We start from the raw sequence: 20,237 nt of genomic DNA, 5'->3' as shown, positions 1-20,237 counted from the left end.
CTTTTGTGTCTTTTATTAAGAAGATATTGAAGACACCTAATAAGATCTTCTGGCTCATTGCCAGACTTGGATCTTTAATATATCATATCTTCCCTCAATGCTCTGGCTTTCTATGCTTTGCGTTTTTCTATAGTTGTCTCCTTGACACCCGTCCTGATATGGCCCTGGTTTTTATGGGTAAGTCCTAAGTGTGTATGTGATGTAGTGTCTGTGATGTGACTGTTTTGAAAAAGTCATATTTGAGTGATTTGTGTATGTTTCCTTGTGAATACAACTGACTCTGTTTAAAGGTATTGTTTATGTCCCATGTGTTGCCCATTCACATATAAGAGTGTAGTCAATTGTTAGTGCTTGCGTGTTAATCTATAATTGCATAAAGAGATGTGTCATCAAGAAAAAGGTTAATTTCAGTAGAAAAGTTCCGATAATATAATTGAAATAAAGAAGTTGACCAAGGACAGGTCCGTGAGTTACCTCTTTTTTAATAACCTTGACTTGAGTAAGATAACCTTCATCACTAAGAATATGCATGTCTCTGAGATAATTCTGGACCCAGATAAGTAAATTTCAATCAATGTAATATTTTTAGCTACACGATCAAAAACGTATTACTATATAACTACCTAAATCATCCGGTTTCAATCCCGACAGGTGCCTAGTTATACTAGAATTTTCAACAAGGTAAAGTAATAAATATATTTGAAAATATTTTTCTAATAAATTTATAAAAACAAGATATCATCGGGATAGGTCTATAGTTTGAAATACCATTGGCTGAACGGTTTCCCTTATAAATAACATTTATGTTGGCTTGTTTCCAACTTATTTGTAGAATGATAATGTGAGGGGTAATATCAGAGAGGAACTTTTTCATATTTTACAGGGAAACACAATCAGGACCTGGTGGTTTATTTACATTAATTTTGTCTTTGATGTCTTGTTGGATGACACGGATGTGGGGGAAATTGGGGTGAAATGTTGTGTTTTCTGAGGGAGTTCAGGGTCAGATGACGATGTTCAAATATTATCGAAAATGACTGGGTGTTTTCAGCTTAATCAATTTAATAGTGAATCACCTAATTGTTAAATTGAAGGGTGGATGGAAGTGGAGAGAAGGATTTGTTAGAAACGTTAGTTACAGATTTGTTCACTAATTATTTGTCTGAATGGACCATATTCTCATTCAGTGAATTGTCTCGGTTTGTTTGATGTAACTTGCCTTTGCTTCATAAATCAAGTCAATAGATTCATTTCCTAGAAGACGGAATCAGTTCCAATAATCACCTGTTCCATTACACAATTAATCATAGAGGCATTAAATAGTGCTGAGTGTCGTTATTCAATGAATGATTTAACCAATCACCATTACAAATCAACTTTATCATCTTTCAGAATGGTCTTTTCAACACTCTCTGGTTTAGATATGTTCAAATAAATTTGGGCATGAGCCTGGAGTGGTCACTTCAGAGTGGCGGTAGTATGTGTAAGTCGTTTTGAATATGTTTCTATAACTAGAAAATATAGAATCAAAGAATGTGGCGCTGTCGGGTGTTATTCGTGTAGACACATTAATAAGTCTCAATGCTTGACTTTATGAGTTACTCTTCATTTAATTTGCATCAGATCTGCTCAGTTACGTCCGTCAACAATTCAGTATGAAGTAAACATCTAAAACTAGGGCGAACCAACAAAGTTTCACGGTCAATTCTTCGTGGCTTTTCACGTTTAACAAATCTGTATTTTGTCTAACAAACGTGTGGCTTCGATTTCCAGCGAGCCATTCTTCAAAACAAACCAGTTTGCGCATGCGTGTAAGACATATTTTCCTTTACATGTAGAGAGTGGAGCACCGCATTATGTTATGTCGATATCAATGACATATGATAATTAATTGTTAGTAATTATGATATATAACCAAAGCTCTACATAATCCCTTTCTAGGTCAGCTCCTGTTACATAATTACAATGTTATTATAATAGACTATAACCCCGCCTGTTGGGCCAGTAGTTTTTTTTTTTTCTTTTTTCTGTGAGGAGTGGGAGTAAATGAGTGAAATTGATTGGCAACGTTCCGTATCAATAGATTTAAATATGCTTCAGTCAGGCTAGGTATACCACATCATTATATATCAAAACTCATCCCGGTGATTCTCAAGAAATAATTATATATGTAACAAATTTCAACCATCAAAATCAAAGATAGCTGTCCGGCGTCTATCTTCTGCAAAATCAGAATATGTAAGTTCCGGTTGGACCGTGGTGGTACCCATCTGGAAACGTGAAATAACGAATAGATGGCTACATTTGATTTTGACAGTTGAAAGTTGCCGTTTATAAGTTCTTCTTAGATCATTTTTGGAATTAATATGCTAAGTCCCAACTTATCACATGATTTAGAAGAAAAAAAGAGAATATATCGGTCTAAAACGAGTATTGAACCAACCAAATGCAAGAACCATTATACGTGTACGTGAATTTCGAATCGTCTGTCAATCAGATAAAATGATGACGATACGCAGAAAAAATGTTCATAATGAAGCTCAAGAATCCACACAGTAAGACAAGCATACAGATATATTATATTTCGATTCAATATTGAAGATGATTTGAAATGACTTATGACGGCGTTATGTAATGCCTTATTTTGGTAATTATGGATTCAGGGGGAATTAGCGTTAACACTGGATGGGGAGAGGCAGCATATAGTTGCACAAATGCGGATAGTTTTCCTCGTCCAGTACCTGATACATGTACGTTTGATTCCTCGACTTGGTTTGGAGGTTTTCGCCGTCTGCAGTATGTCCCAGGTAATATCATTAGATACAATATTTATATATCTTGACAAGTGTCAATCGTGTCCGTTATCTTATGTTAACTGATAGGTAATGCTTTGGCATTTTTGTTTTAGATCTTTTATATATTTAAATTTGTTAAATATAAAATCTTTCGTTAATATCGGATCATAAACTGAATCTGTGTAATGCCGAATCTTTTATCAAACTGACGTTCTTATCAATAACCCTTTTATTGTGCAATCTTTCTTGCTTGCTTCTTTGATGTAGATAGACTCTGATAACCAAGAGAAGATATAATGTTTTGAAGGGCAATTTATAAGCGGCATTAAGATGATATCCATTACTATTACATGTACCATGCTCATTAACTTCTTCACACGCGACATAAATGAAATACTTGTGGAATTACACAAGCAAACATGGAAGCTTTTTTTTTATTTGTCAGGTTCAACTGACGGCATCTTTTGTAAAAGATTATCTTATGCCGGTGGAAACGACAACCCGTCTTATAGGGAAGTCAGTTGTGACATTTCATTAAAGTTTTACTGCCGATTTATAGGTGAGACATCTTCAGTCAATCTGTTGTATACAACATGTACTATCAGTATCTCAGAAACGTGTGAAAGGCGGGATACAGTTTGGAAGTCGTGTGCAATCATTTAAGTCAATTGGTATGGAGTGTTTGATATCTTGTACAGGCACGATGCTCACACACAAAAGAGGCTGGCCTTAAATAGATAATATGAAACAGTACAACAATAAACATAGTACTGTGACATTCTAGTATGTAGTATAGCGAACTGTGTAAGATAATTAGCTTGTTGTTTGATATCACAGAGTCGGGATATAACGAGACATGTGACGTCAACATACATTCTTCCTGTGATACCAGATTCATCTGTTCTGACCGTGGTGGTTCTCCCAAGTGTCTGTGCCCTGAGGACAAGTACTTGGATAATACATTAGGAATTTGTAAGAAAAGTATGTATATTCAGACTAATTTACTACCAATGAATAATGCATGATTCTAAGCTCATCTTCCTGGAAGCGTCCGTTGTCAGTCCGTGTCCCTCCTGTGTCCGTCCGCCCGGTGTTCGTCTGGTGTTAACTGTTCTCTTAAACAACGTTTTCTCTTGTGATCAATAACCGAGAGGTGCGGACCCTTTAAACTGCTGGAGTGAATGGCCACCTAGTCTGTTCACACGAATTTCTTTGACCTACATTCAAGTTCAAGAGAGTCAAATTATGGTTATTTATTTTAACTAAACAAGAGACCAAGAAACCTTGTATTAGGCGTTAAGCATGGTGAGATGAATGTTAAAATGAATAATCGTTACCAGTATCTAATGTCACGGGATCAAATATGCTAGTGTTACCCATACCCATCCCGCCCCGTCCCATCCTGTCCCGCCGCGTCCCGTCACGCCCCGTACTGTCCTGTCCCGATGCAATGTCTCCTTGACCCCCGTCCTCATATGGCCCTGGCTGTTACTAGGACATTTAATACCAGAAAACAAAACAAAGCTTACGCATAGTTCTAATCAAGTAATCAGCCCCTGATTTGTTATCGAAGGATTGTGATATCACGCGACATATGACGTCAACATACCGTCTTTCTGTCAGACTAAATTCGTCTGTTCTGACCGTTGTGGTACTCCCGGGTGTCTATACACTGAGGACAAGTACTGGGACAAGGGAAGTGGATTTTGTCGGACAAGTTTGTATATTACACCAAACTCACCATAACGAATTTCGATGAATTTTATTTCATCTGCACAGCGACAACACTGTATTACTAACACTGATATCGTATATATTGAGTAGATTATCTATTGATAAGTCATTTTTGTTTTTTTCCTAATACTGGCATCACTTATTACATAGGTATAGCCCCATACCGTTGTAACATTATACATGTAGATACATAAATTATTTAGATCTCTTTTTACTTTTACCTCACCTGGTCCACGGGACCGCTAAGGTTTTTCTATGGCTTGGCGTCCTTCACATGTTCCTAAGTCCCTAATAGTCATGAACAATTTCACCCGGGGGCCTACGGGGATGGGTACAGCAGAGAAAAAAATATAGCAAATTCTTAAAAACCATCTTCCTCTTTAGGAATGGAGGATTTGGTCCGTATTTAATCTGAAACAGACTATGGGTAAGGAGGACACATTTATTAGAAATGGTGAGTCTGACCCCCAGGGACCTGAGGACGGGACCTTACAGTTCTTACTTCGCAGAAATAACAGGATTTTTCTTAAACTGTCAGGGTATTATTTGCCGAAGGGGAGTCAATGCTGCATAAAAGGAGGCAACTCCTCTCACAGAGTCAGACGGACGAAACCCTGTTGGGGAAGGAAAAATCATTGGGGTTTAAGTAAAATCGATCAATTGTTTTTATAACACACAATAATCAGGTGGGAGGCTATTCTAATCGACCTGAGTCCGTTGTCCGTGGTGTATTACCCGGCCATCCGTCAATCCATGCTATCGCTATTTTCCGGGAATAGTTGGCACGAATTCGAACTTCACATATAGGTTTTCCTTGGCCGCTAGCTCTTTACATTGATTTTGAGTCTGGTCCAGGAAACAAAATGTCTACCGGATGTACATGTCCCTCTGTCTCAAGTTGTTCACATTTGATTTTGAGTCTGATCTAGAAATAAGAATACCCGCCAAGCGGCCATCTTTGGTTTTGACAATTGGAGTTTGTTAACGCGATTTCTTTATATTTATTAGAAGCATTTTTCTCGAACTTCGTGGTGTGCCCATTTGATTTTGAAACTTATCTATTTAAAAAATGGCCGCCTAACTGCCAGCATTATTTATTATGACAGCTGAAGTTTGTTATCGGTTTTCCTTGAGAAAAACTGAGAGGAATATTTTTTCAAACTTCACATGTAGGTTAACCTTAGACCCAGGTCCTTCTGCATGTTGATCGTTTCACTCATTTTTATTTCCATATCTCAATGGTTGATTTTTATACACTTTTGAGTCCTGGATGGAAGAAACGGCAGAATGCGGCAGCTCAATAATCATTATATCGGGTGTGATGTATAAAATACCATATTGATATTACAATGTATTGTGCACAGTATTGTGCAGAGGAATGACTGAATCTGTAGATTTACGTTTGATTTCCACTGTAAGCAATAACAACAAAATTAACAACTATTATATCATATTTACAGGGAGAACATATGACCAAAGTTGTGACGTCAGCGCAATCAATGTCTGTGAAGAACAGCTATCATGTCAAGCTGTCGACGGGGCCTATAAATGTCTCTGTAATGCAGATTGGTACTGGAACCCAACCGATTACGAATGTGATAAAGGTATGGTAAAGTTATTATAGTTTCATTATTTTTACCTAAAGTATAGGATGTGCATTACTTGTTGTCGACGTCCCGGGATAATCTGTCCAAATAGAGTGTGGTAGGTACATTACTTGTTGTCGACGTCCCCGGGATAATCTGTCTAAATAGATTGTGGTAGGTACATTACTTGTTGTCGACGTCCCCGGGATAATCTGTCTAAATAGATTGTGGTAGGTACATTACTTGTTGTCGACGTCCCGGGATAATCTGTCTAAATAGAGTGTGGTAGGTACATTACTTGTTTGGACACCCCGGGATAATCTGTCTAAATATATTGTGGTAGGTACATTACTTGTTGTCGACGTCCCCGGGATAATCTGTCTAAATAGATTGTGGTAGGTACATTATTTGTTGTCGACGTCCCGGGATAATCTGTCTAAATAGAGTGTGGTAGGTACATTACTTGTTGTCGACGTCCCCGGGATAATCTGTCTAAATAGAGTGTGGTAGGTACATTACTTGTTGTCGACGTCCCGGGATAATCTGTCTAAATAGATTGTGGTAGGTGCATTACTTGTTGTCGACGTCCCCGGGATAATCTGTCTAAATAGATTGTGGTAGGTACATTACTTGTTGTCGACGTCCCCGGGATAATCTGTCTAAATAGAGTGTGGTAGGTACATTACTTGTTTCGACACCCCGGGATAATCTGTCTAAATATATTGTGGTAGGTACATTACTTGTTGTCGACGTCCCCGGGATAATCTGTCTAAATAGATTGTGGTAGGTACATTACTTGTTGTCGACGTCCCGGGATAATCTGTCTAAATAGAGTGTGGTAGGTACATTACTTGTTGTCGACGTACCCGGGATAATCTGTCTAAATAGAGTGTGGTAGGTACATTACTTGTTGTCGACGTCCCGGGATAATCTGTCTAAATAGATTGTGGTAGGTGCATTACTTGTTGTCGACGTCCCCGGGATAATCTGTCTAAATAGAGTGTGGTAGGTACATTACTTGTTGTCGACGTCCCCGGGATAATCTGTCTAAATAGATTGTGGTAGGTACATTACTTGTTGTCGACGTCCCCGGGATAATCTGTCTAAATAGATTGTGGTAGGTACATTACTTGTTGTCGACGTCCCCGGGATAATCTGTCTAAATAGATTGTGGTAGGTACATTACTTGTTGTCGACGTCCCCGGGATAATCTGTCTAAATAGATTGTGGTAGGTACATTACTTGTTTGGACACCCCGGGATGGTCTATCTATGCATTATGCGATAGGCAAGTTGCTTGCCGCCAATAAATATATACAATAAATTACACACGCTGGAAGCAAGATTCGGTAAGTGGTGTCCTTGTTACAGAAACAACTATCGAGACGAGGTTGTCTTTTCCAATCTTAGGATGGCCAATACATATTCTACTTACTGAAGCGTGAGGATCAGCCTGGGTGTATTGCATGCAAAGAACCATTTACAGTTTAACATTATTTTTGATTGCATTAAGAAACAACATGAAGAAATGTTTATAACAGTATATCAAGTCCAAACATTCTTCAAAACTGATAACATCAACAAAATGTTGAACTGTCTAATAGGTGTCGGTATTTATTATAAGATTTGAGTAACCATAGCCACTTTAACCTGTATTTGAGGCTAATATATATATATCTACATTTCTACATGTTTCGTTTCTCCCATTTTACTCATTCTTTGGTCCTAATGACCCTAATAGTTTTTGATGGGCCGTTCAGAACTCATAACTAACCACTTGTTGCCGACACCACGTGTCCCTTTTAGAATATAATATTTCCTAGATTGATATGACGCTTACCTACACTATAATTTGTTATCCATTATCTGTTGTTCTTATAAAGACTTCGTGATGAGTTTTGAGTAAAAGTGAAAGTTTCCTTTCCATGTCTGTATTCTTTTGATTTGTTTTATACACCCGTCAATAGGTCTTTCCAATGATGATATGTTTCTTTGTATTCTCGAGTGATATTTTAATTTGCACTTAAAATTACACTTAATATACAAAACTAAACACACTTGTTGTTTTGGTGTTGACACCGGTGGAGAATATCGCATGATCGTTTATTTGCTCGTTCCCTCGTGTCTAAACTGTCCCCAGGAATGATTGTGAAGCTCACAGATTTTTGTTACAAGTTTCAGAGGAAGCACTTTGAGTTATAACATCTCAGTACCACGTTATTGCATTATATACAGGACTATTATACAGATATAAACAAACTCGAAAAGTAAAAATTACTCCACGTAGATACTTGATACCTAGATACGTAATTCGTTTTTATTGACGAACGTTGACTAGCAGTCCATCTATAACATTTCATACAGATTGGTTATGCTTTGTAACACGAAAAATGTGTTACTCTATTGCAAGATCAATTAGTTTACCATACAAATAAGCCAAAACAAAACGATAAAAATGATAGGAAATCAGGACCATCTCGCTTAAAAAATATAAAAACCATGGACATTGCCAAAAAACATTCAAATGTAAAAAAAAACTACTAGCGTTTGTTGCATTTTAAAGACAAAATATTGAATTAATTAATGCCATATTGATACTTGCTTGGTAGAAATGCATTTAAATATTATTTTTTTGTTAAAAAAAAACGTTTAAAGTTTCAACAATGAGAGATTTGAACAAATAAAAGTTATCGCGCTGCCGCCCTTTTTTTAATTTCTCTGCAATCCTGTGATAATTGTATCACGATAACTTTCCAAAGTACATATTTATAAGTTGCTTCTAGGTTGTGGGAGTGGTTATCAAATTGTGTATGTTAATCAATATTCATGCGGTTAATAATTAGTGATAAGGATGATTGTTAATCAAATATGCTATACCTAGAATGTCCAAACGATTTTGTCGACAAACTTTATTGGATGAAGACTTTGTCTTAATTAGTGACGAGTTGATAGAGTAAATCCAAACTGTGACAAAACGCAATCTTATTATCTCTTTGTTTTAGCTCAAACTCATGGCAAACATGAATGATTCTATTCCTATCAAGACAGTAAATCAAAGTCGAACGCTCAAGAAGTTAAGTAGAGTGCCCGAGAAGTTAAGTCGAACGCTCGGAAAACTGTGTCGGTCGCTCGGGATAATCAATACAGAAAATAACATTTTACATGTCCTAAATAAACCACCGTAATTTCATGATTTCCTACGAGCAAAATTGTTTTGTAGATCGGACAAAACGTGCGAACAATACTTTTTGTTGTTTAAAACTGGAAGTCACTACCATTATCCCACTATTCTACAAGAATTTTATCAGATGAAGTTTGTACACACTCATAGGCAGGAAATATGTTGAAGCATTCGCTTGTTCTTTTTTTCCAAGTCGCATGCTACAGAAACAAGTACATGTATATTGTTCAATTTGCTTATAAAATAACACAAAACGGCACATTTCATCAAATCAGATGGTTGATCTTTGTTCCTGGTATGTGTATAACCATAATGCATACATTGATATTAGATGAAATGTCTTGCTTTAAGAAAGTCTTGGCTTTATATCCTGCACTACTTGTCACCGAAACTTTAATTAGGCATGGGTTTACAAATGTGAAGTAGTGCTTCATTTCCTAAAAGTGACCAATATTTTTACATTTAACCTACATCAAACAAACATAATTGTTCGGGTCTTCACTTCCCGTCACTGGAACTTCTTATTTTGGGCATGGGTTCACGTACATAAATTGATGTGGCATGTATACAAAAAAACAGGTCGCTCTGACCTACATTTTGATACCTACATAAAGGAAAAAAGACGAATTGTCACTGAAATTTATTTGGGGTATGAGTCCACTTAAAAGAATGTACAGTACATTGTACTTCTGATATTGCCATCTAATAGTGGCATCCGTGAAGTTGATTACTTAATGCTTATTCCACTACTTATTCGATTCTATCATTGCATATTCGTTTCTTATTACTTATTTAAACATTACTTATTCGATTCCGTCATTACATATTCGTTTCCCCTGTATTAATTAGCACTTCAGGTATAAACGAAGTGATATTCTAATGTCATTCACATTGGTACGTGTACCTACTAACTGCGATTATTTGATTACTACATACCATGGATCTATATAATATTATTTGGCTGTCCGTTGAATTAGTTTCTACACAAATTCATCATATGTGCATTATTGGTACATATATTTTCCAGTGCGGTAGTTTGCCAAATTGTCTTGTTTCAGCTAAGTCATACGGTCAGGAGTGTGATGTTAATATCGCAGGCGTTTGTCTGGAAATAATGGTGTGTCAACGTCTTGGTGAGACGTACATGTCTTTTTGTTCGTGTGGCGATCAGCATTATTTGAATGGAGAGACACCGGTATGTCTACCAGGTATGAGATTAACATGATAAAATGAATGGTACGGCAAGCAATATCACGTAAAGTACATTCAAAATTCTCATAATGATGTTTACACAACATCGTATTCATTTTGGGATTATTCGTTCATTCGTTTTATTTTGCGAGTATGGCGAATTATTGGCATATGATGACGATTTCGTGAAGTATCCATGTACGACATTCAACCGAATTAATGATCACTTTTAAGTATACAAAATTTTAAGTAAGGTTTCCCAAAGCGTTATTTCGATATAATTTAATTTTGTATGAAACACGCATTTTCATTGGCTGAAATAATTTTGTTATACCTCCATAACAAAATTTTTGACGTTGCGAAATGTAACGTCATTTTTGATTGGCTGATGACGCTGCGTAATAATTTATCACAGAAAAGAGTTCGCCAAAGAAAGTGAAATATCTTGGTGTGTATAAGACGAAATTAAATTATAAGAATTAACATTAATTATTTTTTCTGTTATACAGTCATAACATAAAAAAAAACTGGAGTGTACTCTCTTCATAAATCGCTTCGCGGTTTATTTAGAGTACACTCCAGTTTTTTCTGTTATGACTGTATAACAGAAAAAATAATTGATGTTAATCCTTAATTAAATAATGAAAAATTCACTGATCTTTGTTAATTAGCACAGACAAATAGACGCAATTGAACGTATGACATAGTTAAGCTCGTTATCATTGTTTATTCCTGAGATCCTCCAACTTATTGGAAGCTATATTCATAGTTGCGTCTCGCCTCATTAAGATCGAATATGTTCTCGGTATATTTTGTGTGTTTTTTTTATACAAGAATCTGTCATTTTGTATTAGACGGACGGAAAGCATTCTTCTTCCCCGCGAGACTATTGGTGTTGTTAAAAAGATCGCCTATGCATTCGAGAGGCATTGCAAGTAGTGTTTTGGCGATGCTAATGCATAAAATGGTGTCCATCGTAAAGAAATATACCTATTCAAGACAAACAGATCAAATAACTTTTTAACAGCGTCCTCAAATTATCAATTATGTTTTGGTTTGAAAAGATAAAAACAGAATCTGAAGGGTAACGATGATGATTATAGCTTGAATAGTGTTTATGTTCTCTAGGTTAGATCAAAATTGAATAGAAACACACTGGCAGCCATTGAAGCTTAGATTGTTTTTTTAGATGTAGTAGACATACATGTAAATGTTATACCAAAACAAAATTGAAAGTGATTGTAAATTTATTAAATGACGAAAATATCCAGAACAAAACAGGACACCTTGAACAATAACAAAGCATTTTTTGTTAAAACTATCACATAGTAATACACAATCTCAACTATAGGAAAGGCTACATTGTGGTTTTCTATTGAATTGCTAAAATGTAAGGGAAGTAATTCATCCTTCCCAATGGAAAAAAAAACCAAGACAATATACAATTGTACAGGATATTCACTAAAGTTCTCACAAAATTAATTATCTACTCTACGCTACATAATTTTCATAACTTATGTACCTGTCTCTATGAAGTCATACAACAGTCTATTCTTTTTATTCAGTTGATCACGATTACTCTTCTTTCTGCGATCAATATTTATCGTATATCCAAATAAAAGGCATCATTCATGTAATATATTTTAAAGGTAATATTAATTTACAGTTAAATTCAAGATTATAACGTTTTATACCTGTCATGATGTTTTCTATTTGGTCACCAGCTATACCTTACGGCGGTGAGTGTACCGAAGATGAGCAGTGCTTAAAATATCTGGGTTTGACTTGTACCTCTTCTGATGACAAAATGCAATGTCTCTGTGGCACGGGCTCCTACTGGAATAAGTCTAGTTCGTGTATCATACGTAAGTCTAGTTCGTGTATCATACGTAAGTCTAGTTCGTGTATCATACGTAAGTGGTATTTTAACATAATCTTATTTTAACTGAATATAATTCAGTTTTATATCGTTACGCTTTCAATGGCTATTATAGTGAGAGTAGTTTACGACCTCTAATTAGTCTATAAATCCATGTATATACTGACCATGCTATATGTTTACAAAGAAATACAAGTGGATAGCACAGCTATATATAAGAATGTAAGAATGAATGTAAAAACAAATGCGAAAAATGAATATGATAACTGCTCCATAGATTTCATCAAAAATCAAAATAATAAGAACAATGATTGTATATTTGATGTCAGTACCATTGACACAAGCGGGTTGGGTGGCAACATAATTGCCTTTTACCTTGGCGGCCAAGGTTCGACTCCGGACGTGATAAAGGCATGGGATCATCTGTCTGACCAAGTGGATTTTCTCGGGGTACTCTGGTTTCCTCCCATAGTAAGGCCACCAGGCGTAGTATAAGTTGGTATAACCTGTGTCGCAATAAATAGGTTAACACTAACATTAAATTGTTCTTTATTTCGTAAACATATAACAAAACTTCTAGATTATAGTTATCGCTATTGCCGACCTTGACAGAGGCAGGGAAGATGTGAGAGGTAAGCGGAGTACCCGGAGAAAACCCAGGAGTCAATCAGCTGATTCCGTACCTTTTCAAAGTTGAATGTGACCACCCGGCCTCCTGCTATTTAATCATTTAAATAAGCTGAAATATAACTGGAATGTATCAATATATCTCGTTAGTGACATTTTATGCCGTCTTCTATGTTTCAGAACACGACTTCAACCAGACTTGTCCATCCGATATCGGAAACAGCTGCAAAAATAATCTTATTTGTATACAGGATGACGCGGTGTGTGGCTGCCCAGAAAACGAGTATTGGGATCAAGCTCAAGACGATTGTTTAGAGAGTAAGTGTTTCTTTTCATGTGTGGTTGTCTAGACTTAAGAATAGGCGATTTACTCTGTATCCGCTCAATGTAAAATATAAACAAACCGCAGTACCGACAAGGGCCATACATGGCTAGTTAGTGTAAAACTTTAACTTATTTCTTACGGTGTCAATTGGCTACATGTATGTTTCCGTTATCCGTTCACAACGCATGTTACACTAATGGACCATGACAATATATTTCGGTACTGTGGTAATCACAACAGGTCACGTGTTATTTTACTTATGTTTGCTCAGAGTATCGCTGTGCGTGGCCTATGTCAGTAAAATCGAAAAGTTTTATTCTTTTATGGGTTACAAAGATCAAACAATAGTTTAATTAAGAAAGTGTCATGTATGTATTTTACCAGTCGGTAATTGTCGCTATTGTCCATACTGTAGGTCAATTAGTATAACGGAAGTCACTCACATGTTTGTATACTATAGCAATACTGTCCTACTATGCTAAGCATTTGTATGACCATGATCGACGTATAATAAAGTGACTTGTACCAGGAATACGGTGTGGTGTTATGACATGGTGTCAGAATCCAAGAACATCGTCGCCCAGATACCAGCAAATGCATATCAAATAGCCCAGAATTGTCCTTAAAAACGACTTTAACATGGCTATGTTTAATTTGGCTGGGGAAGTCCCAAGGATGGACTGGAGTTCCGAAGACTTGGAAACGGAATGGAAAACATTCGAGCAACACGTGGAGTTCATGTTGACTGGACCACTAAAAGGTAAAAGCGAACTTGAAAAATGTAGTTACCTGATGATATGGGTTGGAGAGAAAGGTCGAAGTATCTATTCAACGTGGAACCTATCAGATGATGATGCAAAAAAGTTAACATCGTACTTCACAAACTTTGAGGCATATGTAAAGCCCAGGTCAAACGTAATATATAACAGATATAAATTTCAAACAAGAATGCAAGGCAATGACGAGCCCTTTGAACAATTTATGACAGATATACAGATTAAAGTGAAAGACTGTCAATATACCAATGAAATGCGAGAAGAAATGGTGAGAGATAGAATTGTGATAGGAATCAGAAACCCCAAAATTCGCGAGAAATTGATCAACATAGGATCTGATTTGACATTAGCCAAGGCTATAGATGTTGTGAGAATATACCAAGTATCACACAATCAAGCTAAAATTATGTCGTGTGTTAGCTCTACAACTGAAGTCAACGCCATACAAGGACAGAACTTTGGAAGTAAACAAAATAAAAGAGGCAATACAACACATGTTCAGCCCTCGCGTAAAAACACTCGCACACCTTCAGAGCAAGAGTCAAAATGTTCAAGATGCGGTTATGTCATGAGGTCGACACCACATAAATGCCCAGCAAAAGGAAAAACGTGCAACAAGTGTAAAGGGAAAGATCATTTCTCTAGTATGTGTAGAACTAAATTGAAAAAAGTACACTCTGTCGAGGAAGCCGCAGTCTATTATGACACGGACAACAGTGAGGCATCATCAGACGAACTCTTTGTCGGACACATTGAAAAAAACAATGTAACTTCAGACGATTGGTCAGAAAATATGGATGTGTGTGGACAGAAAATCAAAATCCGATTAGACACAGGTGCACAGTGCAACATAATTCCGTACAACTTTGTCAACAAGATATCAAAAACCTGTGAAGTGAAACAACCACAATCTACATCGAGGTCATACTCAGGACATCAGATAAAATCTGAAGGTAAAATAACATTACCATGCACAGTGAATGATAAAATTTATCATCAGACATTTGAGGTTGTCCGAGGAAATGTTAAAGCTATATTAGGAGCTCAAACCTGCTCAAAGATGGGATTAGTACAGAGAAACCAACCGTCACAGGTGAATGAAATCAGGGAAACGTCTATCCCAGATGATATTAAGCATGATTATTGAGATATATTCAAAGGTTTAGGGTGTATGCCAGGCACTCACACAATCAAGACCGATAGTACCGTTACACCAGTTGTTGACGCGCTACGTAAAGTTCCGTTTGCACTCAAGGACAGAATAAAAAAGGAGTTGGACCGTATGGAACAGGGAGGTGTAATCGTGAAACAGGAAGACCCTACACAATGGGTTAATTCTATGGTGACGGTAGTAAAACCTAACGGAAAGATACGGATTTGTATAGACCCAAAGAACTTAAACAGCGCCATATTGAGAGAACATTTTCCGATGAAAACTGTAGAGGATGTTATCGCGAACATGCCTCAAGCCAAAGTGTTCACAAAACTTGATGCTACTTCTGGTTTTTTGGCAACTGAAACTTGATGAGGAGAGTAGTAAACTTTGCACTTTCAACAGCCCATTTGGGAGGTACAGTTTCAGAAGATTACCATTTGGTATAAAATCAGCGCCAGAAGTGTACAAGAGAGCCATTTCAGAAATGGTAAATGACCTAGAAGGATGTGATGCAATCGTCGATGATTTGTTGATATGGGGTGAAAACATTGAACAACATGATGAACGTTTGAAAAAAGTTCTTGACCGAGTACGAGAATACAATTTGAAATTGAGCCCAGATAAGTGCCGATTCCGTCAAACCGAGCTAAGTTACGTCGGACATAAACTGACAGATCGAGGTGTAAAACCAGATGACGAGAAAGGCCGGGCGGTCAAAGAAATGTGTCAACCTGAAAACAAGAAAGAACTTCAAACATTCCTAGGATTTGTTACATATCTTGGTAAATTCCTACCTAACCTCTCGGAGGAAAGTTCACCACTTCGGAAACTACTACTAAAAGACACCGAGTGGATTTGGAAAAAAGGAACGGATAGTTTCCAGAGATTGAAACAATTTGTGACTGAAGCACCAGTTCTCCGATACTATGATCCATGTAAAGAGATAACGCTAACTGTTGATGCTAGTTCTACAGGACTTGGAGCAGCATTGATCCAAGATGGACAGCCGATTGCCTATGCCTCGCGTGCGTTAACAGAAACACAACAGAGGTACGCGCAAATAGAAAAAGAAACATTGGCAATAGTATTTGGATGTACAAAATATCACCAATTTATATTTGGTCGAGAGGTCACAATCGAATCGGATCACAAACCGTTACAAGCGATATTCCGAAAACCACTCAACCGTGCTCCACCAAGACTACAAAGACTGTTGTTGACATTACAGAAATATACTCTGAATGTTGTGTATAAGCCAGGGAAGACCATGTATCTTGCCGATGCATTGAGTCGGAGCTACCTAAAGGAGACCAGAGAGAACCTTGTTCCAGATATTGATATTGAAGTAAACCAGATTGTGTCATACTTACCAATTTCACCAGAGAAATATCAAGAGTTCAAACGCGAGACCTCAAAAGATGAAGCATTGTCACAGCTCAGAGAAATTATCATCAAGGGATGGCCAGAGAACAAACATGAAATACCAGAGACAGCTCATCATTATTGGCCATTCAGAGACGAGCTATCATGTATAGATGGCCTACTGTTCAAGAGCCATACTATCATTGTTCCCAAAACATTACGTCGTGAAATGCTCAAAACAATCCATAGTTCACACCTTGGAATCGTAAAATGCAAATCGCGGGCACGCGAACTACTGTACTGGCCGGGGATGAGTTCTGAAATAGAGGACACAGTGTCAAAATGTTCAACATGTGCCACTAACTCTAGAAAAAATCCAAAGGAGCCATTAATAATGACGGGAAATCCGAACAGGCCATGGTCTGTTATTTCCGCTGACATATTTGAATTTCAAGGACATAACTATTTAGTCACGATTGACCATTATTCAAAGTGGCCGGAGTTGTCCAAATTAGACAATATGGGTAGTAAGAACACTATGTTATATCTCAAAAGCCAAATGTCGAGATATGGCATCCCTGACAAGCTCATTACAGACAACGGTCCACAGTTTGCTAATGAGGAATTCAAGAAATTCTCAAAGACATATGGATTCGAACATACAACATCAAGTCCCAGATATCCGCAGGCGAACGGACAAGCTGAAAGAACTGTGCAGACAGTGAAAAACATATTAAAGAAATCTGAGGATCCATATAAAGGCTTGTTAGCTTATAGAAACACAGTCATTGAAGATCTAGGACTTTCACTAGCTCAAATGTTTTTTGGTCGAAGATTAAAAACAGATATACCAACAACAGCTCCACTGTTGTCACCTGATAAAATTCCAACATCTGATATCAAGATGAGACTGAAAATCAGAAAGGAAAAAGCCAAAATGTACTATGATCAGCATGCAGGTAAAGAATTACCTCCCTTGGACAACGGTGAAACTGTCATGTTTCAGAAGAATGAAAAATGGATACCGGCCAAAGTTGTTGCGAAACATTCAAATCCAAGATCTTACATTGTCGAAACTAGAAAAGGAAAGAAATACAGGAGGAACCGAAAGGATATCAAACCAACACGTGCGTCGTTTCCTGAAAACAATGAAACCGTGTCACGATCGGTCAACATACCTGTAGATAGAGTTCCCAGGAAGGAAAAGTCTAAAGATTATGTAAAAGAACCAATAGCAATAAGATGTGGCCGCAGTGTAAAATTACCAAAGAAATTCCAGTAAAAGTTTTGTGAAAATTTAGTGAAAATTGGTGAAAATACTGTGAAAATAGTAAAATTATATGAAAAGAGAAAATGCACACAGGAAAGAAATGAAACAAAATCAGTGAAATGTGCATTTGAAGTGTTGTGAGAATTATGTGTCACATTATATTCTTTAAATTGTGCAAAATATGCATAAATGTGTTATTCGCAGTTTTATTAATTTGTATTTGCTTAAAAGATTGTGTCACTGAAGAATTACTTCAAAAAAAAATCTATATCCGCTCGATTGCCATTCTTCAATTCCATTCATGAAAGAGGGAGAGAGGATCAGACTTGACTATAATGACTGAAAAAAATAATCCGGATGAACATTATTTGGATTCATTTATCATGTGTGAGGAATTCATAATAATAATTGGTCATTTATGAACTGCTGATAATTGGACAGTTATACAACACCTACAAATGTATATGTTATTGGTATGCATATATAGATTAACATCTTGAATATAACAGACAACAATTAAGAAGTTCAATTTTGAAATGATTTAATAGTACAATTTAATGCATGACATCATAACATATTAAGATCAACTGTATTTGAGTTGAATTGACATTTATATTATAATAATAATGTTTATCTTGTACATTCGGCTATGTTACATGTTATGGTGATATACTTAATATCAAATGTAAAAAAGGGAGGATGTCATGTATGTATTTTACCAGTCGGTAATTGTCGCATTGTCCATACTGTAGGTCAATTAGTATAACGGAAGTCACTCACATGTTTGTATACTATAGCAATACTGTCCTACTATGCTAAGCGTTTGTATGACTATGATCGACGTATAATAAAGTGACTTGTACCAGGAATACGGTGTGGTGTTATGACAGAAAGGTTCAAAATCTTGTCCGAAGTTTGTAATTCTATGGATAAGTGTATAGTTCCTAACTTTCGTGCTACTCTTACCACGAAAGGAAATAACCAGCATTTATTGATACCATTAATCTATATCTGATAATTCGATATATACTGAAAGAATAAAAAGGTGTTAACAGTTTTTTACAACCGCGATACGTGAAATATTACCTACGGCCCTAGCATCTTATCTCTGAAATTTGGAACGTATTTTATGTAAGGATATTGCAGCAACAAATCTTAGGTTCCGAGGCAACATTTACCAGCAACGCTTCAGCACTGCCCAGTTTACGGTACAATGATGACATACTTGAGATAGACAAGAATGGGTCACAACACCATAGATGCCAGTAATAACATCAAATTCACTTGTAAAGAAGAATCCAACGACACTTCGCCTTTCCTGCACACTCTTCCAGTGGCAACAATCCTTATACATTGCAGATGTGCGTAATCTACATTGTATATTGGGTTTCCTAACGGTCAGCCAAGATAGCCGTTACGTCCTCTGATTGGCTAAAAACTGTATTCGCTATAACTCTTTTACTTTTCAATGGAATTCAGTAAAACTTCCGGAGGGATGGTTACAAGATGAACTTTGAAATTTGTATAAACAAAGTTGAAATGAAAAAAAAAAAAGCCGCCTTAGAGATGACTTCTGATTGGTCGAAATATATATATTGTCTGGTGTAGTATGGCACTGCAAAAACAATGACTGTATCTATTTTTTGGGGAAAAAATGACCGCCATTTTCTGGCCTCTGATTGGTCGAAATTAAAACATTGTCCAATTTTTATGAAAATTGGTATATAGTGGTATAAGGGGACGGCGAATTCAACTATATGGATTGGGCTGCCATAGTAACCACATGGAAGCTTCTGAGTTGGCCCCCGGACGACAGTTAAAATTGGTAGAGATGATAGGTTGGTGTTAAACATGAGGGTTGGTGGTAAACATGAGGATTTATTGGTAACCGTGATAGGTAATTGCTAAAGTGAGTAAATATGGCACACGTAATGAGTTTTTGGTCACGTGGGGGGGTAAAGGGGCCCCGTCAAAGGGGTTGTGGCACAAAATTTTACCAAGGTTGTGGTAACATAAGGGTTATGGTTGGGTTAACATCAATTTGGGTACCGGGGGGTACAATCAAGGTTGTGGGAAAATCAAGGGGTTGTGGAAAAACAAGGGTTAGTGGTACAATCAGGGTAGTGGTAAAAAAGGGCATAGGGTTTTGTGGTAAAAAAAAAAAAAAAAAATCAAGGGGGTTTAAAAATTTGGGGGAAACCCAAAAATCAGGGGGCCCGGTTAGGGTTTGGGTTACCCAAAAAAAACAAGGGTTAGTGGTACCAAAAAAAATCAAAGGGCGGGGGGGTTAAGGTGGTACCCAAAAAACCCCTTTTTCCCCGGGGCGGGGGTTTGGGGGGTTTTTTGGGGGACCAAA

General features: G+C 36.9%; 2 protein-coding genes across 2 annotated transcripts; both read left to right on the top strand.

Annotated features, from left to right (window-relative positions):
• The first annotated feature begins 2,056 nt into the window (after positions 1–2,056).
• On the top strand, positions 2,057–10,520 carry LOC117320621 (protein eyes shut homolog). The gene is made up of 5 exons (XM_033875181.1): positions 2,057–2,807; positions 3,241–3,354; positions 3,633–3,776; positions 5,990–6,133; positions 10,354–10,520. Exons 1-5 carry the CDS (start codon positions 2,654–2,656, stop codon positions 10,518–10,520), a joined length of 723 nt encoding a protein of 240 aa, XP_033731072.1. The 5' UTR covers positions 2,057–2,653.
• Positions 10,521–15,733: 5,213 nt separating this feature from the next.
• Positions 15,734–17,893, top strand: LOC117320620 (uncharacterized protein K02A2.6-like). Its single transcript, XM_033875180.1, has one exon. The coding sequence runs from the start codon at positions 15,734–15,736 to the stop codon at positions 17,891–17,893; it is 2,160 nt and encodes a 719-aa protein (XP_033731071.1).
• The last annotated feature ends 2,344 nt before the right edge of the window (positions 17,894–20,237 follow it).

This window comes from Pecten maximus, unplaced genomic scaffold, assembly GCF_902652985.1.
Source record: "Pecten maximus unplaced genomic scaffold, xPecMax1.1, whole genome shotgun sequence".
Taxonomy (NCBI): domain Eukaryota; kingdom Metazoa; phylum Mollusca; class Bivalvia; order Pectinida; family Pectinidae; genus Pecten; species Pecten maximus.
This window is presented reverse-complemented; position numbering and strand designations above follow the sequence as displayed.